This window comes from Mirounga leonina, unplaced genomic scaffold (assembly GCF_011800145.1).
Source record: "Mirounga leonina isolate KUSES-001 unplaced genomic scaffold, KU_Mleo_1.0 Mir_170, whole genome shotgun sequence".
NCBI lineage: Eukaryota > Metazoa > Chordata > Mammalia > Carnivora > Phocidae > Mirounga > Mirounga leonina.
In genome coordinates, this window is record NW_023270433.1 from 19,163,218 (window position 1) to 19,189,563 (window position 26,346).

At 53.6% G+C, this 26,346-nt stretch overlaps 3 protein-coding genes across 3 annotated transcripts in view; 1 reads left to right on the forward strand and 2 right to left on the reverse strand.

Moving 5' to 3' along the window:
• Window positions 1-4,158, forward strand: part of AKNA (AT-hook transcription factor) — a 43,174-nt gene extending 39,016 nt beyond the window's left edge. Inside the window, exon 22 of the mRNA XM_035015991.1 lies at window positions 2,988-4,158. Within this exon, the coding sequence (XP_034871882.1) occupies window positions 2,988-3,252 (265 nt within the window). The 3' untranslated portion in view covers window positions 3,253-4,158. The remainder of the gene's footprint in view (window positions 1-2,987) is intronic.
• Window positions 4,159-5,996: 1,838 nt separating this feature from the next.
• Window positions 5,997-9,273, reverse strand: LOC118018204 (alpha-1-acid glycoprotein-like). Its single transcript, XM_035016661.1, has 6 exons — window positions 9,122-9,273; window positions 8,571-8,713; window positions 8,272-8,342; window positions 7,412-7,519; window positions 7,160-7,263; window positions 5,997-6,177 (listed from the first exon to the last, which is right to left on the reverse strand). Exons 1-6 carry the CDS (start codon window positions 9,233-9,235, stop codon window positions 6,100-6,102), a joined length of 618 nt encoding a protein of 205 aa, XP_034872552.1. The 5' UTR covers window positions 9,236-9,273; the 3' UTR covers window positions 5,997-6,099.
• Window positions 9,274-17,563: 8,290 nt separating this feature from the next.
• Window positions 17,564-26,346, reverse strand: part of COL27A1 (collagen type XXVII alpha 1 chain) — a 129,093-nt gene continuing 120,310 nt past the window's right edge. The window contains exons 57-61 of the mRNA XM_035016598.1: window positions 24,819-24,884; window positions 24,240-24,408; window positions 23,209-23,318; window positions 20,881-21,099; window positions 17,564-19,567 (exon numbers count right to left, since the gene is read on the reverse strand). Coding sequence (XP_034872489.1) covers window positions 19,421-19,567; window positions 20,881-21,099; window positions 23,209-23,318; window positions 24,240-24,408; window positions 24,819-24,884 — 711 coding nt within the window. The 3' untranslated portion in view covers window positions 17,564-19,420. The remainder of the gene's footprint in view (window positions 19,568-20,880; window positions 21,100-23,208; window positions 23,319-24,239; window positions 24,409-24,818; window positions 24,885-26,346) is intronic.

Sequence of the window (26,346 nt, forward strand, 5' to 3'; positions counted from 1 at the left end):
ATGGGTGCACACACACACAGTTTCCCTCATTCTTACCATCTTACATTAATATGGCACATTTGACAGTGAGCCAATATTAATACATTATTATTAACTAAAGCCCACAGTTTATTCGGGTTTCTTCAGTTTTTACCGGAACTTCTTCTGTTCCGGGATCCTGTCTAGGAGGCCACATAGATGCCGCTCTGTTGTCAGGGGTCCTTAGGCCCCTCTTGGCTGTGACGGACTCCCAGACTTTCCTAGTGTCTGAAGGCCTTGAGCTTAGAGGAGAACTGGTCAGGACTATGGCAGGAGGAGCACTTCCTTTTTCCGGGGATTTGGATAGAACACCTGCAAGAGAGAAAAGACTTGAGCCGTTGAGGCAGAAGCGGTTCAGGGTGTGGCCTCCGAGCTGCACTGGAATCCCGTCTGCCCTTCCTGCTGCCGCGGCCTCAGTAAAGCTACTGCCTCTCTGAGCCCCAGTTTCCCCATCTGGTAAATGGGGTAATAGTCTCGAGCAGGGCCGGTGTGGTGTCTTGTTGCCTTCAGCTGACTCTGGGAACCTTCTGCTCCATCAGCTACGAGAGGCCGTACTGCGTGCTCAGGCCCCAGCAGAGGGGCTGGGGACACGTGCCTATGCTCACACTCACTGGGCAGGAGAGGTTTTGCCTGGAATTTGGTGGCCCCGGGATAAAGCTCTGAGTGCCCCCGGTAGGCATGGGTCTCTCTGCTTCTGAGCCTGTTCCATATCCTTCCAGGCTCAGATCTGTGGACTGACCTAACCAGGTTGCTGTCCCCGGGCCTGGCCAGGCCATAGGGAAGGGGGTAGGCCCTGAGTTGTAATGCCCGGCAGACCTGGCTGGTGGGAGCCATATAACCTTGGGCAGGGGGCTCACTTTGTTCCCAGTCTGGGCCTCATTTTTTTACTCTGCGAAATGGGTTGTGGTCAGGATTAAATAAACTAATGCATGGAAAGCCCACAATACCTAGAAGCTGGTCAGGAACCATAGTACTTGAAATGCTACTAGAGTTTGGGTTGATGATGCCCTCGACTTTCTCCAGCGGCCATCAGCAGGACTGAGCATGCTCAATGGCAGGCCAGGGCGCCCTGGAGAAAGCTTGTGGGCCTGTGCTGCCACCTGCTGGCCATCTGCCTTATAGCCCTGCCCCAAAGGCTTTGTAGCTAGAAGGGTTTTCTGGTTTGATTTGGTTTTGGTGGAGAGGGGGATGTTTGTAGCTTCTGCCTTAGGGGGATTTCTGAATCACTTTGCGGCCAAGCTGGTGATCCAATTATTAGAAGGCAGGGGTGTGTGGCAACGCATAGTTAGACCAGATAGTCCGCGAAGGAGGGAATTGGATTCAAGAAGCCTATTCATTGGGTTCAGATGCTGTGTATTGGCATCTACTGGGTGCTAATTAATTAGCTCTGGGACTGAACGCGGTGCCGCCCCTTGCAGATCTCTGACTCTGAGCTGACAGTTACAGATGCACTTCGAGTGGCCAGGCAGCGTACAGAGCTTTTTCCCTGAATGTTCCAATTGGATCTATCCTGGGAGTTGGCTAAGTGTGGCTCTTTTAGGTGGGGGGACAGTCCTTGAAGGGTGAAGTCCCTTGGCCAGGGTCCTTCGGCCGGCCCCACGGAATGGCTGAGATTTGGGGGCAGGCCTCCTGCATCACTTAGCCTCTCTGAGCTTTGCTTGCTCACCCCTAAAATAGGCGTTAACGGTACCCACCGAAAAAGCTAAGTGCTGACGGAGAAAACACTTATCTCGGAGCCCGGCGCCCAGGACGCAGGATGCGGTGGCGGCTCTGGGCTAGGCACTGCGTTTAACTGTGTGAGGAGCTGCCGGACTGTTTCCCAAAGTGCTTGCACTACTGTACCTTCCCACCAGCAGTGTAGGAGCCTTCTGATTCTCCAGCTCCTCACCAACATCTGTCTTTGGACTTCAGTCATCCCGTGGTGGCCAAGTGCATGGCGCAGCATCCCACGTGGCTTTGATCTGCGGTTCCCTGATGGCCGATGACGTTGAGCCTCTTTTCATGTGCTTGTGGTCCATTTGTGGATCTTCTTTGGAGAGCCGTGTGTTCTGATCCTAGCAAAGCCTCCCCCCCCCCCCCCCCCCCCCCCCCCCCCCCCCCCCCCCCCGCCCACTGTTCACTAATGTGGCTCAGAAGAAAGGGAGGATCAGGAATAAGTTCAGAGTTAGAGTTTGCCAAGCAAGACGCCAATGACAGGCTCCGGCTGAGTCCTCCTAACGTTATCCCAGCTTCATTTAGGCCAAACCCTTTATCTCCCTCTCTTCTCCACTCACTTTCTTCCAGGACACAGGGGCCGCACCCTCTTCCTGTCCCTTGCCGCTTGGTGATGCTGTAGTCGCTCCTTGGAGAAATCCGTGCTTCAGCTCATGGCTCGTTTGCCATGCTCCCCAGCACTTTAAATGACCCCCCACATTCCTGTAGGGCCAGGCCGGGAAGGACACCTTCCTGCCTGCCGCCCCGGATGAGTGAAACCAGACCCTCCCAATCTTACAGAATCCTAATTACTATCCCGTGTCTCCACTGGGCCACACTTGGCCAATGGACCCTTTATTGCCTCTCCAGTGAAAGGGGTTTGCTATAGAGCCTGGGGTGGTCCTGGTCTCCCTGCGATCTGGCTCTCAGGTTAGAAGCCGCAAGAAGACAGCGGGTCAGCAATGTAACCCCAGGACCAGGGACAGGGGCTGGCACATTGTACAGGACAGAAAAATATTTACTGAGTGCACGGGGAGATTGAACTAACCATTTCTGAACACCTGCTCTGGATCAGGCACTCCTGTTTCTCATCCTTCACCCTTCCACCGCATCCCTCGAAGTAGCTGTTTATTAGTCCCATTTTAGAGGTTGGGACACTAAGCCCCCGAGAGTAGGGGCCAGGGGCCCGGCTGGGGCTTAGAACGGGGTGCATTCCAGACCTGGTGCTCTGCTCAGGGCTCTCTGCAGTCCATGAACGCAGCTCCCTCTCTCCTCAGGTATTACGTGCCTCCAGGACCTACCTCCGCTTCCTCGGCCCACCCGGCCCCCGCCGAGTGGCCCCCCACGGCCCCCACCCGACCAGCCAGGGGGCACCGACACTCCATCCAGCTGGACCTGGAGGACCTGGAGGAGCTCAACAAGGCCCTGACCCAAGCCGTGCAGGCTGCCGAGAGCATCCGCTCTACCACCAAGCACATGAGTCGCTCCCTGTCTGCCGACCTGCGCCAGGCCCGAGGCCTGCGGGGCTCCTGCCTCTTCTGACTTCACTGGAGACTCAGAGCCAGCTGGTGGGGGCAGGTGGGCAGGCAGCCTGCTGCTGTCCCCCGGGCCAGGAGTCGGCTGGAGCCACTCCTGAAGGCCCCAGAGGCCCCTCCTGAGAGGTCTCCTTCTAGCACAGGGCCCACCTGCTCAGCGTCTTCAAAGCGCAAGGGCTGTTGGCCTGGTCATCAAGAGAAGGAACTTCCCAGGGGCCCAGCCTCTCAGGAAGTGCTGGGACCGAGGCCACCTTCTGCCCAGATGCAATCTCTGGGGGCCTCCTGGTCCTGCACTATCCACCTCTGGCTAATAATATGTATTTCCTATATAGATAGACAGATTTTTGTTTTTTAAACAGTTTTCCTGGTCTTAGAGCCAACCTACAAGGCCAAATAAGAAGGGCTAGGGCCAGGGTCTCTGGTACAAACGTGTCTCCTCACCTGGGACCCACCCCTCCGGAGGCGGCATCTCTGGGAAGGACACGGCTGGGCACTTTCCTCCTAGTGACTGGTGGTCAGTAGGGCACTTTGGGGCCCCTGAAATGTCAAGATGTCGGGCCCCCAGGATGACGTGCGCCCAGCTTCTCCATGGTTGGAGAGGCCCTTCCCGTGGGCCTGCTGGGAAGGGAGACGCCCCGGGGAGGGCCCAGGAAGCTGTCCACCATGGTCCCTCTCTGTACCTCATCCCGGCGCCCCCAGCTCTGTCCCTGGGATCCCTGTGGAATTTGGTAGTGGCCAGCTACCTGCCAGGCCCCGCTCTGCAGCCAGAGGGGCCAGCCCACCTCCTGTTCCCCACCTCGTAGCAGCAAGTACCTCAGCTTTTCTGGAATGTGTATGCATCAGTGATATTTGTATATTTGGTGTGTTTAAAAATCTATTTTCGTTATGAGGGCAAATGAAGAAGAATGAATATTGATCTTTTTAAAAAAGAAGAAAAGAAAAAAAAAAAGAAAACATTCCCCAAAGCTGCCCACATCTGTGGTGTGTGTCATGGACTTACGGTTTCTTAACTCAAGTTTGTGGGGGTGGAAAATTCAATGAGGAGCCGAACCCTGCCCACGGGGAACTTGCCCGTTTGCAGACTCTGCCTGCCTTCCTGTGGTGGCTTCTGTTTCTCCAACCTTCCCCCAGGCCTGTCTCAGGACCCTAGACCTTGTGACAAGCCCCTCCTTACCGAGGTCAGGGTCCTTAGGAGACACACAGCAGATTTGCGTCTGCCAAAGCAAGAGCCTGGACTCTTTCCAGGGCTCGGTTTAGTAGCGAACAGCAACGCCAGCCAGCCAACCTTTACTGAGCACCCACTAGACGCCGATCCTTGAGCTCAGTATGCAGGACGGTGGGCTCCACAGGGCGCACACCAGCCCTCCAGGCCCCCTCCACGTGCCCCCTTCGTGGACGAGAGACGGAGGTTCCAGACGGCTGTCCGCACCGCCTCCCGACGTCTGACTCCCAAGTCTGTTTTCTTTGTTACTGTGCTTTCCTTCGTGATATTTGTATATCTTTTCCCCCCGCCGCCCTCTGGCCTGCCCTGGGCTTTTTCTCCAGCCCCCGCCCCGCGCCTCACGCTCGCTGCTCCCTGCCCACCAGGCCCCGTGGCGATTTCATTTTCCCGCGGGTCCTCCTCTGCGGAGTTGGAAATGGCAGTTGGCTGAGAAGCGGAGATTTCTTGTAGGCTCTGAGCGTCCGGGTCCACCCCGCCCTGGGTGCCAGGATGAGGGCGGGAAGGGGGAGCCAAGGGCGCGGGGGTGGGGGCCCAGCGCCGTGTCCCCAGCCTCAGCGCCCTGGGCGCCGCGTGGCTCCCGCTGTGAGCCAAGGATGCTGCAGTCTGGGCTCCGTGCCGCCCGGCTCTTGGGAGGGTGGTGGCGCGGGAGCCGCGCCAGGGGCCAGGGTTACGGCCCTGTCACTCTGGACGGCGTAGGCCGCTCCCGCGCCGAATTGCCTGGACAACGTGGCCCCGACTCTTCTGGCACCTGAGTGGTGCTGCTTCCCTCCCGTGCCCGTAACTCTCGGAGCCGGCCTTCCCTGCTGGACTCCCGGGTTCGGGGGCTCGGTTGTCTTCGTGCCTCTACGCGGGCCCGCCTCCGACATGGCCCCATCTCCGGGGCCCCAAGCATATTTGCAAGGTGGCTGGTGTCTAGGGGCCAACCTCACCGCCGGCCGTCAGATGGGCACCCCGAGGACACTCTGGAGACACACAGTCCCTCCGCCTCTCCCCGGCCTGCCCCTGCCCAGGCTCCCCCCTCTTGCCAGGATGCTCACAGCTGCCTCTGCCAGACTCTCTCTGCCCCTGGGCCGGCCCCCTCCCACCTCGCCTCCCCAGAGAGCCACGGTGATGTCTGAGGTGAGGGCCCTCATGCTTGGCACCACACGCCGAAGTCCTCCCCCCTCCCCCCGCCCCATTCACCGGAACTCCTCCCAGGGCTCTCTGCCTCAGTGTTTCTCAAACACATCCTCTCAGATCCTTGGCTTGCAGCTGGAACAGCAGGTGTTATCAGCTCAAATCTTTCTAGACTGGTTCAGATGCCCCTTCCAGGAAGCCTTCCCAGACTTCCACTGCAGAAGGAACCTCCTCCGTGCTGGGCTCCCACAGCACTGTGTGCCTACCATCGTCCCAGCTGTGCTGGGTATGACAGTGGGGGCTCTTCCCACCAGGGGCAGGGGCGTAGCCAGTGATCAGCCAGGGCTCCGCTCAGGGCAGGCTTCAACATGCATGAATGGGTGAGCGACGGAAGGAGCAAACGACCACCTGACTCCTGTTTCAAATGCAGAAGCTTTATTGATGGACCTGAGACAAAAACCTGATGTCCAAGGGGTGGGCGTAGGGCTGACGATGGGCCCCAAAGTCCCCAAGGTCCTAACCCAGTGCTGTGTCTCCCTCCTTTTCCTCCGGCCTTCCTTCCTTGTGCTCCTTCTCCAGTGGCCCACACAGATCCTAGAGGACGGGAGAGGAGAGCACGGTGATGGGAGGCGCTCTTGTGGGGGGCAGGGGGGTGAGCTGCGGACTGTGGCGCCAGCTCAGGGACCTTGGGCCAGGCGTTTTCCCTCTCTGACCTCAACTTCTCCACCTCCAGATGGGGGCTCGAGCCTTTACCAACTGGCGTTTACTGAGGACTTGCCAAGCCCCTAGGTCGATCTGATTCCTCACAGCCATGGTGCGGATGATGTAACTGAGGTTCGGGGCGGCCATGTGGCCTGTCCGCCATCCCCCAGCTACTAGATGGGGGTCCATCGGTGCTGTGTGCCCAGTCCTTGCCCGCGGCTCCCGGGACCGGGGCCGGGAGGGGGTTTAGGCTACTGGTAGTCACGGGACATGACCTCGAGTGGCCAACAGAGACCTTTTTATTTTAATAATAATTAATAAAAATAAAGCATTTCATGTATATCCAAAAAAGTGTAGCCCGCTCATCAGCCCTGTGATTTTAGATATTATTGCATAGGACACGACCCTGAACAGGGGTTGAATGGAAAGCACTGGGGAGGTTATTTTATAGGTAATTCCCAGGTATACAAAAATCGGGGTGGTGGTCCTGGACTTGGGGCAGTTTGGGTGATGCTAAAAAGCACAGTAGCGACTCCCCATCCACAGGTGTCAGACATCTGGGCGGTGGCCAGCAGGTGTCCACGGTAATTACCCTCGTGTGTTTCTCTGTCAAGTTCCCGCTGCCACCCTTTTTCCCCGCTGTTCCTCCTCCCTTCCAGTCCTCCCTGTTTCACAGGGACTTCTCCCTCTGGGGCCTCATCACCTGGGCCTCTAGGGAGCTCAGCTGTCCCTGCAGTGAGGCAGGTGCTTAAAAGTAAGACGTCCTGCCTCGCTGTGCAGCTATGGCCGGCAGCTCTCCCTCTCTGGGCCTCTGGGGCTGCCCCGGGCAGGATGGCCCTGACAGTGGCCACTGCCTAGTCCTCCCTGCCTTCACCTTTTTTGCATCGGTGTAACTGATCTCCGACTTCTGCATGCCTATGCACCTGATGGCTTCATGGAAAACTCTCATTTGCTCCTCGGTCACTTCCGGCTTGTCAGCTGCAGGACGGAGCAAGGGGGCTGGGTGAGCAGGCCCGGGGGCCCAGCTGGGACGCCGGGGAGGGCAGGGGCTCTGGGGGTCCAGCCGCAGGGGCAGGTGGTCTGCTGGGTGAGGCCTGGGTGGGCTGGACGTTGGAGGGGTGCTTACCATAGAAGGACAGACCCTTGTTCTGCTCGTCTTTCAGGGAGAAGCCAAGCATGAAGATCTTGGGATCCTTGGTGAGCAGGAGATCGGCAAATACCTCTTTGCCGGACTCTGGAGAAGAAAACCTCTGGGTGAGATCACACAGCACAGTGGTCCCGATCTCAGGCGAGGAGATCGTGTGCCCATGGCCCCACAGCAGTCAGTGAAGCCCAGGAGGTCACCTGGGCCACGTGACCCTCGCTCCTACTGTGTGCCAGGCCCTGCGCTGAGATGTGGAATCGAGGGAGCCTCACGTGGACTGTGGCTGTCAGGGCCTTTGTCCCCATTTTCCAGATGAGGAAAGTGCGGCCCAGACAGGAGCCTCAGGGCTGCCCAGGGCTATTGGTGTAATCCCACCATGCTCCTACCATGTGCCCTCTCCAGGGTGATGGTGGGGACAGCAGGGGACTCGTTGCCTACCTGACACAGACAGCCACCCTCAGATCCCAAAGGAGAAAGAGCAGTTGAGAGAGGCAGGACCGCTGCCAGCCATGGGCTTGATTCTAGTGCTAATTACAGGCTGTGTGACTTCAGGGAAACTACTTGGCATCTCTGTTTCTCTGTTTCCTCAGCCGATCACCGTCATGTCCTCCTAAGGTTGTTTATGAGTCTGAAGTGAGTTAATTCTAGTCCTTCAAACAGTGCCTGGCACAGAGAGCTCAAATCTGTGGGCAGTTATTACTCAGTACTGCAGTGTGCAGGCCCTGGGACCTCGGACTCGTAGGAAGAGGGTCTGTCCTGGGTTCTCTGTGCCGCTTTCGGCTGGCCCACCCACATGTCCCCATGACACACCCCAGTCCTCCTGCCTGAGGGCTGGTCCTCACCGTCTTTGGATACGGTCCCATTCTTCCGCTGGACCTTCAGATAGCTGGAGTTATAGATGCACCGGTTCCCACTAAAGCCAGACAGAAGAGGGGAGAAAAAGAGGAAGATTGTCGAGAAGAAGTGGACAATCATTGGTCACTATCATCGAGGGGTAAGAGTTGGCGGCGACTAGTCTGCCCTCCCCGTTCCGTGGATGAGAAGGCTGAAGCCAGGAGGAAGGAGGGACTTGCTCAAGGTTTCCTAGAAGCTAGGAGCAGAAGCCTGGGGCTGGGGCTGAGCTAGCACGTGAGGGTCTTACATGGTTAGGTACTCTGTGAGCAGCATTGTGTCATCTGTATGGTTGAGAGCAAAGTAAAAGTAGGCCGAATGGATCGTTCTAGATGACTGGTTGAACTCCGGTTCGCGGAAGGCCGAGGCGATATAAAACCACTTGCCAGAGATCTGGGGAGAAGCCAAGAGCTGATGATAGAGGCCGGGAGCCGAATCCTCCTGCTAGCCAGGCAGGTAGACGCTCCCCTCCTTTTTGCACACAGGGAGACTGGGGCCCCAGGCGAGGAAGGGACATGCAGGAGCTCCCTCTGAGGATCAGGCACCTCCCCCAGCCACTGGGTGGCCCCTTCTTGTCCAGGACAGAATGTCCCCTCTGAGGGACCTTGCAATGAGGCTTCTGAGTTTGGAAGTAGGAAAAAATGCCTCCAGAGGCTGGTCAGAATGTCACCCCAGGACCCAGGAGAGAAAAGGGCAGAATCAGGCAGAATCAGGCAAGGGGGCTGACCGCAAGCCAGCGGGAGAAAGGGAAGCCCAGGGAAGGAGGCCGCTGTCCGTGGCGTCAGGGGCCCAGGGACGCACCTGCTCCAGGGTGGCGTTGGTGATGGGTGTTGCTGTGAGGCTGACACACACCGGGCTCTGGGCGTCCAGCAGAGGAAGGAGGCTCAGGGCAGCAAGGGCCCAGGACAGCGCCATGCCTAGATGGAGGGCACGTGGAGTCAGGCCGAACTGGTGGCTGGAGGGTGGAGTGACCTTTATAAGGAGCTGTGGGCGGATCCCTGGAGCCCCCTTGTGACACAATCCGGCCAGCGCTTGCGAAATGCCTAGCACAAAGCCTTCCCTCCTTCCCCCAAAGCCAGCTGGAGCTAAAGCCCCCAAGCCCGGGTCTAATTCAGAACCCTGAGCTGAAGGGTTACTAGGGCCCCAAGGTCTTGCTGTTCAAAGCCAAGGTGGGTGTGGGCTGGAGTGGTGTTATTAAACATGTGTAGATTTCAACAGAGGGGCCTCTAAGCAAGCTCTGAGGGGTTGTTTTGTTTTGTTTTATTTTAAAGATTATTTATTTATTTGAGATAGAGCAAGAGAGAGTGAGAGCGGGTGGGAGGGGCGGAGGGAGAGGGAGAAGCAGGCTCTCCACTGAGCAGGGAGCCCCATGTGGGGCTCGATCCCGGGACGCTGAGATCATGACCTGAGCCCAAGGCGACACTTAACTGACTGAGCCACCCAGACGCCCCTGTTTTGTTTTGTTTTATTTTAAAGATTTTTATTTATTTATTTGAGAGAGAGAGAATGAGAGACAGAGAGCATGAGAGGGAGGAGGGTCAGAGGGAGAAGCAGACTCCCCGCCGAGCAGGGAGCCCGACGTGGGACTCGATCCCGGGACTCCAGGATCATGACCTGAGCCGAAGGCAGTCTTTTTAACCAACTGAGCCACCCAGGCGCCCCTTGTTTTGTTTTATTTTAAAAGCTTTCATGTTTTTTTACACAATTCCTGTCCCACTGAGCACCCAGACTTGGGTGAGAGCCAACCATAAATCAAATGCTGAGGGCAATTTAGACAGTTCCCAGGCTAGGTGTGGTGGGGGTCGGGGATGGAGGGGAGGAGAGCTCCGGGGTCGGGGGGGATGGCAAAACGTGGATTCTATTCCAGCTGAGTGTGGTAACAACCGTGGGAGAACAGAATTCCACTGGGGGAGGGGGTGCCAACCCAGCCTCGGAGGCAGGGATGCTTCCAAACGGAAGAGGCGTCATCTAGTTCCAGTAAATGCAGTATTACCTGAACTAGCTCTCAATGTCTGAAACAAGAAATTACGCACGTGTGGTCTCCAGCCCCTGCCAGGGGAACAGGAAGGTGGCCTCTCCTCTCACCAGGAGGTGCCCAGCCCTGGACAGCACCCAGCACTGCAGATGAGGCTTCCACAGCCGGCCAGCATTTCTGCCGGACCGGGGCAGATCTTTAGCCCTATGAAGAAATACCTCCAAAAAGTCTTCTTATGGTATGCTTACAGTTTTATATCTTTATTCATTTCATAGATTTTGAGTCATTTTTCACGTTTCCGTGTAGTTATGGTTATAATTTTAATATGCGCATACCCCTATCGTGCTCTTCCTAGATTCCAGCATACTTAATGATGTCTTCTCTTTATACCCATAGCATTTTATTTTATTTTTCCAGCTTTCTAGAGATACAATTGCCTATAGCGTTTCATATTGTGATGTTTCCTTGGAATGCTAAGTTTCAGAAAGTGAACAAATCGCTTTCTAAAATTACCCTACCATTCAAGAGAAAGAAAAATATGTCATGGACAAGACTACAGTATTATTCAAAATAGTCAAAAACTAGAAACAGTTCAAATACCCGGCATCAGGAAAATGGAAAAACACATCGTAACATTTTCGTAAAGGGAATATTACTTAGCAATAAAAATGAACCAACTACTGGTATATGAGACAACATGAATGAATCTCCAAAACATTCTGCTGAGCAAAAGAAGCCAGACTAATGAAGCGCGTACTGTATGGTTCCATTTAGAGAAAGTTCTAGAACGGCCAAAATGAATCTGGAATGGCAGAAATCAGACCGGTGGTTGCCTAGGGCAAGCAGGGCAGTCTGACTGCCAGAGGTTGTAAGAGCACTTTCTGAAGTCCATGGCAGTCCTCCACATTTCTGCTGCAGGGGTGGTTATGCGCATAATGTACATTTGTGAAAACTCATTGAACCGCAAACCTAAAATGTGTGCATTTTATTGTATGCCAATTATACCTCAATTAAGTTGATTTAAAAAAAGAAAAAACTCTCTCCCCAAACAAAGAAGACAAAACACGTGACAAATCAAAAAACACGAACGCTGTTTAATGTGGTGCCAGTTTGGCGAGGTACAGATGAGTCTCCTTCTCCACATCCTTGTCAGACGTGGAATTCCCTTTCTCTTTCTTTTTTTTGCCAGCTCACTTAGTGTTTTGGATTGGCATTGCTCTAATTTGAGTCTTGAGAAAAGAAGCGGAGCTCGTCAGCAGGGAAGAGTGGAGGGGAGAGAGTGCATGGCGCATGAAGGACCTGGGGTCCCTGGGGCTGGGAGTGGGATGGCGTGGGAGTGACGGGGGACTGATGCTGGAGAGGTTGGCGGGAACTGAGCCTGCAGGGCATGGAAGCCGGGGTGGGGAGTTTGTAGTGGACCCTGCAGGTATTAAGGGAAATGGAAAGATTTTAAGTGGGGTGGGAGATGAATAGATTTGCTCTTTACAAAGATCCCTCTGTCTGCAGTGGGGAAGATGGGGGGGCAGTCAGCGTAGGGGATCAGCTTGGGAGAGGGGTCGGAGGCTGTCGCAGTGGTCCCGGTGTGAGACAATGGGACTGCGGACAGATTGGAGACATTGCTTATAGCAAGGAGAAGCTGGTGGTTACATGGATATAACACCGCCATTACCCTGGGCCATCGAGGCTTCTGCCCAGAGCCCAGAGCTTTAGAGGATCTCACATATCACACACACACACACACACACAAAGCTTATTAAATAACAGAGAAGCACCTCTGTCACTTGGGATCTGGTGTCTGGTACTGGCACAAGAGTGACCCATAGCCCTAAACCTCCTTCTTCACAACTAATGCTGGTCAGGTCCCAGGCAAAGAATCCTTCCCTCTTCTGCCCTGTCCTTGAATCGCATTTGGTGGCCCCATGTTTGGTGAGTAGCGTAGAGAGAAATGAATGCTTTCTCTTACAGCGAGTAAATGGAGCCCCTCTCCTCAGATGGAGTGAGGGGTCCTCACTGTCGCTCAGGTGCCCCTGGAGGTCTCCCTCTCCTCCCAAGAGGCTCTCCAAGTAGTTCCTTCAAGTGCACCCAGCACCCGCCCTGACACAGTACCATTTTCTCTGTCTTCTTACATTTCAAGGATGCTTTAGTACCTCTGTGGATCGAGCATCTGCACAGCCCTCCCTACCCTGCCCCTCCATCTGGTCCAGGCCCAATGTCAAGAGAAGTTCGACAGAAAATAGAATGAAAGCAATCAGGGTCGTCCAGGATGGTGAAGTAGCGTCCTGGCTCGACCACTTGCTAGCTGTGTGACCCTGGGCAAGTTACTTAGCTTCTCTGTGCCTCAATTTCCCCATCTATAAAATGGGGATACGGAGAGTAGCTACTTTATCAGGTTATTAAGCAGATTAAATCAGTTCACATTTGTAACGTGCTCGTTAAAGGAAACACACTTGTTTCTAAGAGTCCACCAGCCATAAGAACCATCACCGTCGGTTTAATGTCGAGCTGGGATAGGGAGAAAAAACAGACAGACTCCTGCGTTACATAAATATTTCCGGGATGGCAGGTTACATCCCACATCTAAGACATCAAAATGCAAAAATATGTCGATAAGAGGTTCAAGAAAATAATATACTTTCCCCATTGAATGGATAAGGAAACAAATAGCTCAGAGCAGTCAGGTGAAAGGCGAGATTTAGATCATCAGGGGACTGCACCCATTTGAAAGGATCTGTCTTCTGAGAAAGCCACTTTATATGTGTTTCTCCATCGAGGCCAGGGCTGAGCTCTGTGTCTGACGACTAATTTGTGGTCTTCTGCCTGAACAGCCACGAAGAATACATTGGCAGAGCCAATGATCCTAATCAGGAACTTTGTGTCTGGGCTGAGGAAACACTCAAAAAGATTTGCTCATGTTCAAATCCTGTTTTGTGATCTTGGCCAACTTATGTAACCTCTTTGGACTTGGCTTCCCTCATCTGAAGAGCTGGCGTAGTAACACATGTCTCAAGAGGGTTGTGCATGAGATGAAAACGTATCACACGCAGTAGGGCTCCTGCTCACAATAAGTGTGCAAGACACCGTAGCTATTATTTTGAAAGGTGCTGTGCTGAGTATTGGATTGAACCATATGAAACTGCATTTTTATAGAGCAGTAGATTACCATTCAGTGTCAGACGATTTGCCCCGCTATTACAGAACAAGATCTCGGTCTATGGTAGCCAGCAGGGACGGGCTTAGCTCCCCCATTTTGCAGAGGGAGAAACTGAGGCCCAGAGAGAAGGAATGAGCCACCCAAGACCACGTCCCCATCAGGAACCTGGGACTGGAATCCACCTGCTGGACTCTCCCCTTCTTGCTTGCCCCTCTGTCCTTTTCCCAGCACGGGGTGGCTGGTCATTGGTGGAATGTGACTGTCCGTGGCGGTGGCTTGATTCATTGTGGACAGAGCAAACACAGGATTGGCCCCACTGGGAAGTCCACTCTGGCTGGTTCCTGACAGTTGTGCAATGGGGGACTGGGAAGCACAGCCACTGCCAGCCCCCGAAGAGCTGCCTCCTGGCTCCCCGACAACCTGCTACCTGCCCCTGCTGGGAAGGAGTTGGCCCAGCGTCAGAGGCCTCATGGGCCAGCTCCCAGAGGCCCTCCTGGAACGCCGACTGAGAGTTGTGAGGGTCACGGTTTTCACATAACCATCCTTCTCTTCCCCTCTGGAACCTTCCTCCCGACTCTCTCACCCCCTCCCGGGTCCTCAGAGCCCTGCAGAGGCTCCTGACGCCTCCGCAGCTCCGACCGTGACGCAGACCTCTCTGCTGCCCTCCAGCCCAGCTGGCTGCCTCCTGGACAGCTCCACAGGGCCCCGCTGCTGCTCGAACCCAGCCCGGCCAAGCGAGCCCGGCCCCGCTGACCTGTGCAACCTGCAGCTTGTCTAAGCCCAGCCCAGGACCCTGGGGCTCCCCACATCCTATCCTGAAGCATCATTTTGAACAGCGAGTATACTGTTCCCCAAATGGGCAGTGCTCCCTTTACTTCCCAGCCTTGGCAGGTGCTACCCCCTCCCCTCCCGGTGTCCTTCCTCACCGGGCAAACCGTCATTCATCCTCTATCACTGATAGCCTCAGCTTGGGATGCTTAATGTCACGTGTCAAGTTAACTGGGCCATGGGGTACCCAGATATTAGGTCAAACATGCTGGGCGTGGCCGTGCATGTGTTTTTAGATGAGACTAACATTTGAATGGATAACCTGGGTAAAACAGATTGCCTCCTGCCTGCCAAGTGTGGGCTGGGCCTCGTCCCATCTGTCCAAGGCCTGACTAGCATTGAAAGTCTGAGTAAGAGAGAATTCCTCCCACCTGACTGGTGGAGATGGGCATCAGTCTTTTCCTGCCTTTAGGCATGAACTGAAACCTTGGTTCTTCCTGGCTCCCCAGCCTGCCAGGCTTTACACTGGAATGAAACCATCCGCTCTGCAGGGTCTTGAATGGGCCAACTCCCTCTGCAAATCTTGGGACGTGCCGGCAATCACAATCATGTTAGCCAATTCCTTATAATAAATCTCTTTACACACACACACACACACACACACATCCTATTGGTTCCATTTCTCTGGAGACTGGTTAATACAAGGTGTCACCCCCTGACTATCCTCCGCTGAGATTGCATCAGCCACGCTCTCCTTTTGCTCCCCGCACCCCCAGCCCACCCAGTCTGGCCTCCTGCTGCCGGCTTTCCTAACCCTTAACCACACAAGGTCCAACTCCTCCAGTGGCCTCCACCAGACTCAGAGCCCCTCAGACACCCTTGTCAATCCTGTCTCTGGAACTCCAGTGCCCACATAAGGCTTGGCGCAGGGAAGGGGCTGCTGAGGCGTGCTCGTCAAGGCAACATTCCAATGAGCCTTGTTGGACAAGTTGAGTCCTCCAACATGCTGTACTCCCTGACTACAGCAGAGGACAGATCCATCCCCTGCCCTCACAGAGCTTCCTGCAGGGACAGAGACATCCGAGTGACCGGACCTTCCCCTCTGGAAGCGGGATCCAACAGCGGGGCAAACTCTCTGGGGGTGACAGTATAGGGTGGAGCTCAGGAAATAATTCAGTTGAAGCAGGCCTTTCTGTCTCAGTTTCATTTCTGATTCATTTTCAAAGAAATAAAAAGAACGTTCTTATCTCATTTCCAAGGTTCCCCCCTGCCCAGTTTTGGAAACTGTTTTCCAGATTTAGGAAATAGCAGAGGGTCCCAATTCTTGGGACTTGAGCATGCACTAGAATCTCCAGGGAGGCTTAATAAAACGTCAGTTGCTGGGCCCCAACCTGGGAGTCTGTGATTCGGTAGGTTTGGGTTGGGGCTGAAAATGTGCATTTGTACCCACCTCCCAGGGGCTGCTGGCTCTGCTAATCCCAGGGGGCCATAGTGAGACCCACCTGTCAGCAGTCTTGGGTTTGAATCGAGGCTTCGCCCTGGCCTCGGCAGGTGAGCTCGGGCATTTCCCTGGGCTTTAGTTACCTTCTACGTAAAATGACAGGGTGTATCTGGGCTGTGGGAATCACCAAGCCCTTCCAGACCATGAATTCTGGGCTCTGCGGACACGACTCTCCGAGTCCACCTGGTGCCTGGGGCAGGTGCCAGGGTGTGGAGGGGAGGGGGGACCCGGCTGCATGTGCACTGGTGACCTGGAAAACCTGGAAACTTATAGCAAAGTTTTAAAACTAAAGAAAATTCCAGCTATGAATTCAACCGCTTATGATTTGTTCTTTCTCCTAGGGGAGAAGGGCAGAAAAGCTCTGGTTTATGCAAGGTCCCAGGGTGGGAGGACCAAGCTCAGAAAGGAAGAACTCCAAACCAAGGCCAGGAGATACACATGCCAGGTCCAGCAGGTATAAATATGTCCTAACATGTCCCAGATATCGCATGGGGGCATACCTATGCTAAAATATTGCTACTATGTATCTGAAATTCACATTTATCTGTGTGGTCCTGTATATGTATTTGCTAAATCTGGCTAACGATCTCTCAGATTCTCCCTCCCTCCCAGGCAGGAGCTGTCCTGGCCTCTCTCAAGAATCTCATAGATAAGAAATGCTCACTTTGAAGCACTGGCCACAAGCTCCTCCAGATGGAAACAAGCCAAATGTCCATCAGTGGATGAATGGATAATCAAAACGTGGTACATCCATATAGTAGAACATTATCGAGTCATAAAACGGAATGAAGTACTGTATGAGTACGTACCACAAGGATGAAGCTTGAAATCACGCTACCCGAAAGAAGGTCATATATTGTGAGCTTTCTTGGCGGGTCGGGGAGGGCGCTGGGAACAGACATTGAATTGACTGAACTTTCCCATCTGCAAAACAGGAATCTGTTGATCTGAAATAGAATTCTTTTTGATGTGAAATATCCACAGCAGGCAAAGTTGGAAAGCAGGTTAGTGCTTTTCCAGGGGCTTGGGCAGAGGGGAATGGGGAGTGACTCCTTCACAGGTATGGAGTTTCCTTTTGGGGCATTGAGAATGTTCTGGAACTAGATGGTTGCACAGTTTGTACATGGTGAATATACTGTCATGAATGGTAAGCCTTCTATGTTACTACGCTAAAAAAAAAAAAAAAAAAGGGAATTGTTCACGTTAACCTCAATATACCTCCTCCCTGTGTGTCATGGGTTGTATTGTGTCCCCCCAAAAACATATGTCGAAGTCCTAAGCTTATTACCTGTGAATGTGGCCTTACATGGAAATAGGGTCTTTGCAGGTGTAATCAAGTCAAGATGGGCTTATTAGGGTGGGTCCTCATCCGATAGGACTGGTGTCCTTATAAAAAGATGGGAACACGGAGCTGCACGGGAGAAAGAAGGTCATGTGACTCCAGAGGCAGAGCGACTGCATTGCTCCAGCTAGGAGCTGAGGAATGCCTGGGGCCACCAGAAGCTGACCGAGGTAAAGGCTGTCTCCTAGAAGCACCAGAGGGATCACGGCGCTGCCACCACTTGGAGTTCAGACTTCCAGCTTCCAGGACTGGGAGAGAATGCATTTCTGCTGTTTTAAGCCTCCAGGTCTGTGGTACTATTACCAGCAACCCTAAGAAACAGATACGCCATGGGACCTGGACCCCCTCGCCTTCAGCACTCACTCCCCTCCCCCTGCTCTGGTGCCGTTCTCTCCCCCTACCCACCTCCTTCAGGGGAAGCAGCATCCTCTGAGCATCTTTTCTCCCCAGCCCGGCCAGAAACCTCCCTCCGGGCTTTTTAAAAACACACGGCCACAGATGCATCATTCCATTGCCTCAGTTTTAAATATTTATTTAAAATCCAGAAGGGAAAAGGAGAAACAGAACCCACTGGGGTTTTAACACACTGACATGTGGACAGACATAAACGAGGACAGCAGAAAATTCCAAGAACGAGACAGAGGCCAGGTGGAGACTGGCCGGGGGTGGGGGGGTGGGGGGGGAGCGAGGGCTGAGATGAGGCCCGAGCTGCTACAACACACTTCCGCGGGGAGCGTCTTTGCTGGGGCGGGATGGCGAGGCATACAGAAGTGTCTGGTGGGGAAGGCGGGCCGGACTGAGGTATTAAATAATAAAAATCAAATCCAATTCCCAAAGAGACACAACTTTAGGTAAAAAAAAAAAAAAAAAAAAAAAAACAAGACACAGATAGACGTTCACATAAAATTTCCCCTTCTAGAAAAATAATCCCATACTTAAAATAACCTCAAAATCCAACCTGGGCGCTGACTTGTTCTCTGATAGAGGACAACTCAGATGACACTGAATCTCCCCATCACACTGAACCCCGAGATCCCCATATTTATTCTTTCTCCTCAGCCCACATTTACACTTGGAGCTAATGACGCCAGGTTTCTAGAAAATTTAATGACGATGGAAAAGCAAGAGTGATGGCCACATCTTGGAAGGGACAAGCTCCTGGAAGGGAGGATCTTAGGGAATGGTATGGGGCCTTGTAAGATGGCTCTAAATTGATATTCCACCTCCAAGGCCAGCACTGACCCAACACCGCTCTTACAACTGGTTTCTTCAAGGTCAAGTCTTCTCCCATGACTCTCCAGTCTAGATCCCACCTTCCAAGATAAGCCTAATTTCCCTCCAGGGCCATGAGAGGCCAAGGCCAAAATCCTTCACGCTCAGGCCTCCTCCTGCCTTAAGAGGACAAATATTTCAAAGTCCATAAATTAAAAGGTAAATCTTCCTGCTTCTGTTTCTGGCAGGTTTTTTCCTTCTTCTTTTTTTTTTTTTTCGGCTTTGCATTTTTTTTTCCTTTTTCCTTCCACTCCCCCCACTTAGTCGATTACCTGAAGAGCAAAAGGGTGATACTAGGAACATTTTTAGATTCCCCCAACTTTCTCATTTGGAGGAGAGAGCAAAATGTGGATGATACCCCACATCAAAATGGTTCTTCAAAGTCTGTGGCAAAAATGGTAGCACCTTCAGAATCTTAAATAGGCTTTTTTTTTTTTTTTCCTTAAAAAAATCACATACACTACGAGACAGTTGCGAGCACCAGCGATTTTACAGTGGGAGGTAGCTAGCACGGGGGCCCCAGCCCCGAGGGTCGCGCCACCCCCTCCCGGCCTCCACCGCTTCCCACCCTCTGGCTGGTTCTTCTACCACCTCTTTCCCGGGTGAAGAAATAGTAATGCACCTTCTTTGTGTTTGTTTAAATAAAATATATATACTTCTTTCTTTCCTTTTCTCCTTTTTCATGTCTCCTCTCTAATATTGCACATCAAAGCTCCCTGGCAGGGACCAGCTGGAGAGATGCCCCCTCCCCTCAAGCTGGCTGGAACATGGGGCTCTTTGGGCAGGAAGCTGGGGAGGACAGGGGTTGGCCGCGGGGCTGGGAGACAGGCCGCGGGGCTCAGGCAGCTTGCAGGCCCAGCTCGCTCTGGCTGGCTCTTTGGTTGGTCTTTGGGGCTGGGATCAGTTGGTCCCAAGGATACCCAGTTCCCTGCCACCCCTCCCCCGCCCCGGCCACTTCTACCGGGCAGACAACAGCTGGGGCCTACCCAAGGATCCTTGGGCAGGTGAGCTGCCTCTCCTGGGCCCATGTGCCCCTAGGTCCCCTCCTTCTCCCTCCCCCTCGAGGCCTAGAGGAGCCAGGAGGTCAGAGGTCAGAGGAAGCATGCAGGTCCAACTTCGAGGCGGTACTGCTTCCCTGATGAGGCAGGAGGGAGGTTGTCCACGCTGATGATGGGCAGCTGCTGGGGGTCCTGGGTCCGGAAGGTGAAAAGCGTCTGATGCCAGCGCCCATCCTGGACCTGAGAGAAGGAAAGGGGTACACATGAAACCATCACAAACCTCATCATCTACGTGTGCATGTCCCCATCATCTTTCTCACCGTTTGTAAGGGATACATGGCATTTCACTGAAGCAAAGACCTGTATTGGTCCACTTCGATTGCTGCTACTATGTCTATTCTGGTAAGGAATGCTGTAACCAATGTCACCGTAGCTAAACTTCTGTGCACGCCTTTCTCCACTTCTTGTTTCCCTAGAACAAATTCTAGAAGCAGCTGGATGGAAGGATACATACGTTTCTGAGGCTGAGCGTATACGCTGGATATACGGGCATACCTCGTTTTGTTGCACCACATTTCCTGACCTTCCCAGATGTTGTGTTTCTGATAAACTGACAGTCAGTGGCAACCCTGCATCGAGCAAGTCTGTCAGTGTCATTGTTCCAACAGCATTTGCTCACTTTGCGTCTCTGCGTCACATCTTGATAATTCTCACAACATTTCAAACTTTTTCAGCATTTTTACATTTGTTTTGGCGGCCTGTGATCTGTGATTACGTGGCATATTTTTTAATTAAGATATGGACCTTTTTTTTTAGGCATGATGCTATTACACCCTTAACAGACTACGGTATAATGTAAATATAACTCCTACATGCACTGGGAAACCAAAACAATTAATTAGGCTTACTTTATTACAATATTCACGTTATTGCAGTGGTCCGGAACCAAACCCACAATATCTCTGAGGTATCCCTATATTTATACAGCTGCTGTCCTGAAAGCCTCTACCAATTTTTTCCCAAATAGCTTTGTGCAAGAGTGTTGGTTTCCCCATATCCTCACTAACATTGTGTATTACTAGTTTTGTTTAATCTTGCGAAGCTAGTTTTTTGGAGAATTTTCTGACTCCCCCTCCACCAACAACCCACCCAATCTTAGGTATTTAAAAATAACCAAAAATGTTAACAGACGAAATTAGCCTGGCCAGGATGGGGGCAGAGAGAATAGAAATACATTCTTTAACAAGCAGCCTCACAAGTAAGTAGAGCATTTATCAGCCTGTGGAATTTTTATGGCTGGATTTTCTCTCAGAAGTTTCCCAGAGAGGATAGTGAATAAAAAGGGTTTTATGAAACCGTTATAATAAAATTATTACACAAAGATAATAATGATATGTTTTACTAATATTATACTAATACCACATATGATACTAATATACTAATGTAACATACTAGTATGTATTACACGAACTCTTATATACTATTTTGTAATAAAAACACATCTTTTCAACTTGTCCATGCATGAGAGGCCTGTGAGGGGCCCCAAGGCTTACCTTGCAGCCATCCATTGATACTTCTGGCCGGAACTGACCCCCTGCTTCAAAGATCTGCCCATTCCAGGCCCGGAAGCGCACAGCCCGCTTGGCCGGGGTCTGGCCAGTGCCCTCCTGCCACACGGTCATGTTAAGGCAGTGAATGGTGATATGCTGTGTCACCTCAGAGCTTAGCAAGTGCAGAAAATTCATCTGGACCCGGCTGACAGCAAACTCAACCTGTGGCAGAGACGCAGCAGTGAGGCAGGGTCAGGCCGGCTGCCCAAGGCTCTCAGAAACCCTCCCCTCACTCTGGAGGGCACAGGGAGAAGCTCTTTCCTGGCAAGCATTTCCCAGCTTTGCTCCCAGACGTGTGCCCACTGGAGACACAGGGAAATTGAGGTCTGTGTGAACCGGTCCACAGCCAAGGAGTAACAAGGAAGGGAAAGCACCAAGGCCAGCCTGAGTGCAGAGACGGATCTACGAGGGTCCTAAGTCACCTGATCTACCCCCCCCACTGCATGGGCGCCGGGAGTGGGGGTTTTCTCTGGAGCTGAGTTGGGAACCCAAAGCCCAGAGAGAAAGAGGAACTAGCGCAAGATCAAGAGGCTCTTCAAGTACAGGAGAAATGAGAAGTGACCTCCCCAACCCTCAGAAAAGTTCCAAGACGCCAGAAACGGCAGTGACCTCAAACAAGGATGGGATTTATGGCTTCAGTGAGTGCCCTGAAAGCCCAGACGGTTGGTTTTTCTTTGTGTAATGCAAGCGCCTGATTGACGCTTTGATTGCCTAGGCATCCACTTCAAAAAGCTTGCGATCTCGAATAAATGAAAAGCCCCGCCAGTGGCCTCCGCGCTGAGCCTCCTTTGTTTTAGACTTCAAGATTGCCAAAGCTGGCCATTTGGACCACCTTTTTTTTTTTTTCCCTCTTCCTGTGCTTTAAATCCCCGCTGTCATGTTTTAAATTCACCAATTAAGAGTGAGCCCAGGAAGCCCTAAGCCCCCCCACCCTGGACCGCAACAAAAGCAGAATCCCAGGCTCGTGCACACTCATTCTCTCCCCCAGCAAGCTGGCTAGGTGGCCCCGGTGTGCTGTGTAATTTCCAGGTCCTGTAAGTAAACAAACCTTTATTTTTTCAAAGTTTCTTGATCGTGAAGGACATCTTGCAATCATGGTAAGACCCACAAGGGCTGGTCCAGCCACCATGTTGGTAATTTATAGGCTGAGACTGGTACAAAATGGTGGCCATTGTTTGTGATGGGGATGGCCACCCACGCACGTGCCTCCACTCAGGCCTCCCCCCTCTGCCAGGTGGGTGTGGCTCAGAGTCAGAGTCAGAGGGGGAAAGGGCCTGGCTGGAGGGTCACTGGTGAGGTTACTGTGTTTCCTATTGAATCCCAGTGCCTGATACAGTGTCTGGCACATGGTAGGGACCCAGCAAGACTTGCTGACCAGCTGGCCCACACAAAGATTCTCAAAACCTGGGTCTGACCCAGTCAGCCTAAGGCACCTCCTGGAGCCTCCCCAGGAGGACTGATGGGATGGGATGGGTCTCTGGGTCCCCGCCTCCCCTACAGGCAGGTGGGCTCCTCTCCCTGGAGCCTGAATCCTCCCATATGGAGGACTTGCCGCCCCTGCAGACCCACAATCCACCATGGGGTACCCTGGGTGGGGGAGCGGTGGCACCCCACTGCCGCCGCCCGCCCTGGCTTGCTGCTGAGCTGCCCTGAGCTACCTCAAGCGCTCAGCCCAGAGACAGGCACTTGGAAAGCAGACATCAAACATTAGCTAAACCCTGCATACACACCTTGGGCACCATGACTTAGCTTGTACTGATGGTTCCTGGTTCTCCAAGCCCGGCCAGCTTGGCCAACTATGCTGTTGTTTTGGGTTGTTTTTTTTTTTAAGATTTTATTTATTTATTTGACAGAGAGAGACACAGTGAGAGAGGGAACACAAGCAGGGGGAGTGGGAGAGGGAGAAGCAGGCTTCCCGCCCAGCAGGGAGCCCGATGTGGGGCTCGATCCCAGGACCCTGAGATCATGACCTGAGCTGAAAGCAGACGCTTAACGACTGAGCCACCCAGGAGCCCCAACTATGCTGTTTTAGATATTGGCCGAAAGTTCTATTTGAAATAAAAACCATTAACATCATACATCTCGAAAGGGTGTAGAAACCATGGATTTAGAACAATTCATCCCCCGATTCGTAGATGAGAAAATGGAGGGTCACAAGAAGCCACGCACCAGGACAGTCAAGGCTCAGACCAAAACTTGGGTGGGCGGTGGCCCAGGGCCTGGTGGGTGTAGAGGGGGCCAGTTGGCGGTGGATGGGGACGAGACAGGTACCTTGGAGGCCGTGATGGGCTTGAGACACGTTTGTCCACCATGGGTGAAGTTGCAGGAAACTTCGATGGTGTCGGACGAGCAGCCAAGGTTTGGATCCACCCAGTAAGTACCTGCAGGTGGTGTGGAGGAGGGATGGTACAGGTATGTGAGGGGGAGGGAGCCCAGGGCCCGGTTCTGCAGGTGAACCCCAAACCTTGGGACCCACCGAGCCCAGCTGGGCCTGAAGTCGGGAAAGGATTCCAGGAGCCACTGAGATGCAAGGACAGGCTGTGGGCAGAGTTCACAGCGGGCAGAGCCCCTGGGGGGGGCATTCGGCTGAGCACTGGCCCACACTGCTACTGTGAAGGGGCCATTTTACAGAGGGGGCAGCTGAGGCCTGAGAGAGGGTGAATCACTAGCCCAAGGCATTTCGGGCTCATTTAGTTAAATGGGTTCTCCCCCAAGGCTAGTGATCCTCCTAGGGGCTTGCTTGGGGGAGGAGGGTAAATCAGGCCTCCACCCCACCCACTGGACACCTGTGCTGGCATCTGGTTTCCCCACTGGGCTTCCAAGGGATCCAAAGGCCCCACAGCCGAAAGAGTGGGACAACCAGCCACTAGTCCACCTTCTTGTCAGTGGAGGGAAGAGGTGTGGACAGAAAGGGGTGAAATCCTGGCTCTCAGGGCATCCATGGCAGCCCCCTCCCCCAGCCCCCTGTCCCCTCCTGGCCCTTGGGGGCTTGTCCTGCCAAAGCTCTTGTCTCCTTGCACTGAAATGGTTGTCCCCAGCTTGTAGATCTACAGGCTCTGAAAGGGTAAAACCACTCACCTACACCCCAGGAGGCACAAGGTTGGCCATATGGTGTGGCTCAGTGACTGCTGAGCGGATAAGGGACTGCCTCATGTGCCTGCCTCCCCAAGGACAGAAACTTGGCCCCAATGAGCCAAGACTTGAATGGTCCCTCTCCTCAGCCCCTCCTGGAACTCCCCTGCACCGCCTGCTCCACCCCTGGGGCAAGAAGCCCTCTCTTCAGACCCCACAAGCCCTCATACCATCCACCATCTTCTGCTCACAATCCATGAGGTCCCGGCAGACCCGGGCGGGGTTCTCTTTGGTGCCCAGGGGCGTCTTAATGCTCTGGATGAGGTTGCTGAGGTAGTGTAAGGTTTTAAAGATCTCCCCTCCCTGGTCCAGCACCAGCCGGTCTGGATGGTTGTAACCCTGTCGTGAAGAGAGAGGGGGTCTTGGCCTGGCCCAAGTTCCTAGGGGCATGATGGGGCTCCTTTCACTGGACAGATAAGGAAACTGGGGGCCAGGAACCGGGTGGGGGCTGCGAGGGTACAGGACACTCCGCAGTGGCCCCAAATCCCTCCAGAAGGGGTCAGTGGAGGTCTTTACACTGACCACCCCCAGGCTGGAAGGAAGACAATGGGCTCTTCCAGGCTGCCCTTTCCCTGGACTGTGAATCCTGAGAGCCGACTTAGTATCAACTTTGCCCAGGCCCCGGCGCAGGAAACCAATGAGCTATGGAACTCTCGGGGCAGGCCACGTGGAGGGCACTGACTATATGCGAGCCGTCCCTTCTGTCTCCCCCGGGAAGGGATCCCATGTGGGCAGTGGTCTCGGGGTACCTCTGCTTTCAGTGCTCCATTTGTGTCCATCCACGTCTGGAAAGCTGCTCCCAGGTCATCTTGCTGCTGTGCAAAGAGAAGACAGGGTGTGTATCCTACCCCTCAACCCCAGGATCACCAGACTCACCAAGAGAGAGCGAGCCCCAGGGTCTGAGGAGGAGCTCGCCCACCCGCCTTCCTGGGCCAAGTCACCTGCCTTCTGTGTAACTCTCTGTCCTTCCCCCACTTACAAAGAGAGTCAGAGCTGACCCATCCACTCCCTTTCTCCAGGCACTTCCACAGCTCTTCATGACCCACAGTATTAAGTCCGAACTCCTCCATGTGGTTACAAGACCTGGCCTGAGTGCTGTGGCCTCTGGCCCAGCCTCTCTTCTGTTGCCCACATATGCTCGATGCACCAGACACACTATTGTATTGCTAAGTTGCTAAGCAGCATGCTCCGTCTGGCCACAGGGCCTTTGCACATGCTGTTCCCATAGCCTGGAACATTCTTCTTTCCCTCCAATGCTCCATCTGCCTATCTACTCTTCTGGTGGTTCTCAATCAGGGGCAATGTTGCCCTGTAGGGGACATTTGGTTATATCTAGAGACTTGGCTGTCACAACTGGAGGACGGGGTGCTCCTGACATCTAGTGGGCAGAGGCCAGGGATGCTGCTAAACATCCTACAATCACTCGCAGCAAGGAACCACCTGGTCCCCAAGTGTCCATAAGTGCTGCAGTTGAGAAACCCTGCCCTATACTCATTCTACAGATGTCAGCTTCCATGGGAACTCTCTCCTGGTGCTCTCGCCCCCAACTGGGTGCAGCCCCTTTCTCTGTGTAACTATCTCATACTTGCGCCTCCAGCCCTAGCAGGGGGCTTGCCAGAGGCGGTCTTGCTGTGAAAACAGTGACAGGGACACTGTGACGTTGGGTAAAGCCCAAGAGGTCCAGAGCCCAGACACCAGAGGTATTTCTCAAGTTCAAACCTCAGCCTTGCTACTTGCTAACTGCAGGATCTGGGCAAGTTGCTTACCGTCTCTCTGCATCAGTATCCTCAGAATGGGCATGAGAGTAACACTCTCAGAACCTTGAGAGGAGTAAGTGAGCTAATCCAGGAGGAGCACGCCTAACAGTGTCCACCTATCACAAACACTCAGTATGTCCACTCCCGTGCAAAAAATTCAAAATCCTCGAATTTTCCTTTTTTTGAGAGGAAAAGGGTTTTTTCTGGGTCTCTTCACTTTGCCCTAGCTGTCTGGCTTCCTTAGTGATGAGAAGGGCTAGGGAAGGTGTGGAGGGGAGGCCAGGGCCAACAGTTCATTTTCGTGGACGATGCCTGGGGGGCCGGATAGTGAGAAGCTGAGAGATTAGGAGAGCAGAGAATCTGAGTGGCTTGTGGCCCAAGGGCTCCTGCTTAGTTCCCCTCAGCCACCGTGGTGGGCGGGGGGGGGGGGGGGGGGCGGGGGACGGCGTCAGGGCCCCCCCGGAACCCCCAACCCGGGGCGGGGGAAACACGGGGGGGGCCCCCGGGGGGGGGGGGGAGG

What these genes read in the sequence shown, in the direction of transcription:
- LOC118018204 (XM_035016661.1), bottom strand. Translation starts at nt 9,235, where the DNA reads ATGGCGCTGTCCTGGGCCCTTGCTGCCCTGAGCCTCCTTCCTCTGCTG. An exon ending in CCAACGCCACCCTGGAGCAG is followed by an intron (nt 8,714 to 9,121) that starts GTGCGTCCCTGG and finishes GCTTCTCCCCAG; the next exon opens with ATCTCTGGCAAGTGGTTTTA. An exon ending in CTCACAGAGTACCTAACCAT is followed by an intron (nt 8,343 to 8,570) that starts GTAAGACCCTCA and finishes GTCTGGCTTTAG; the next exon opens with TGGGAACCGGTGCATCTATA.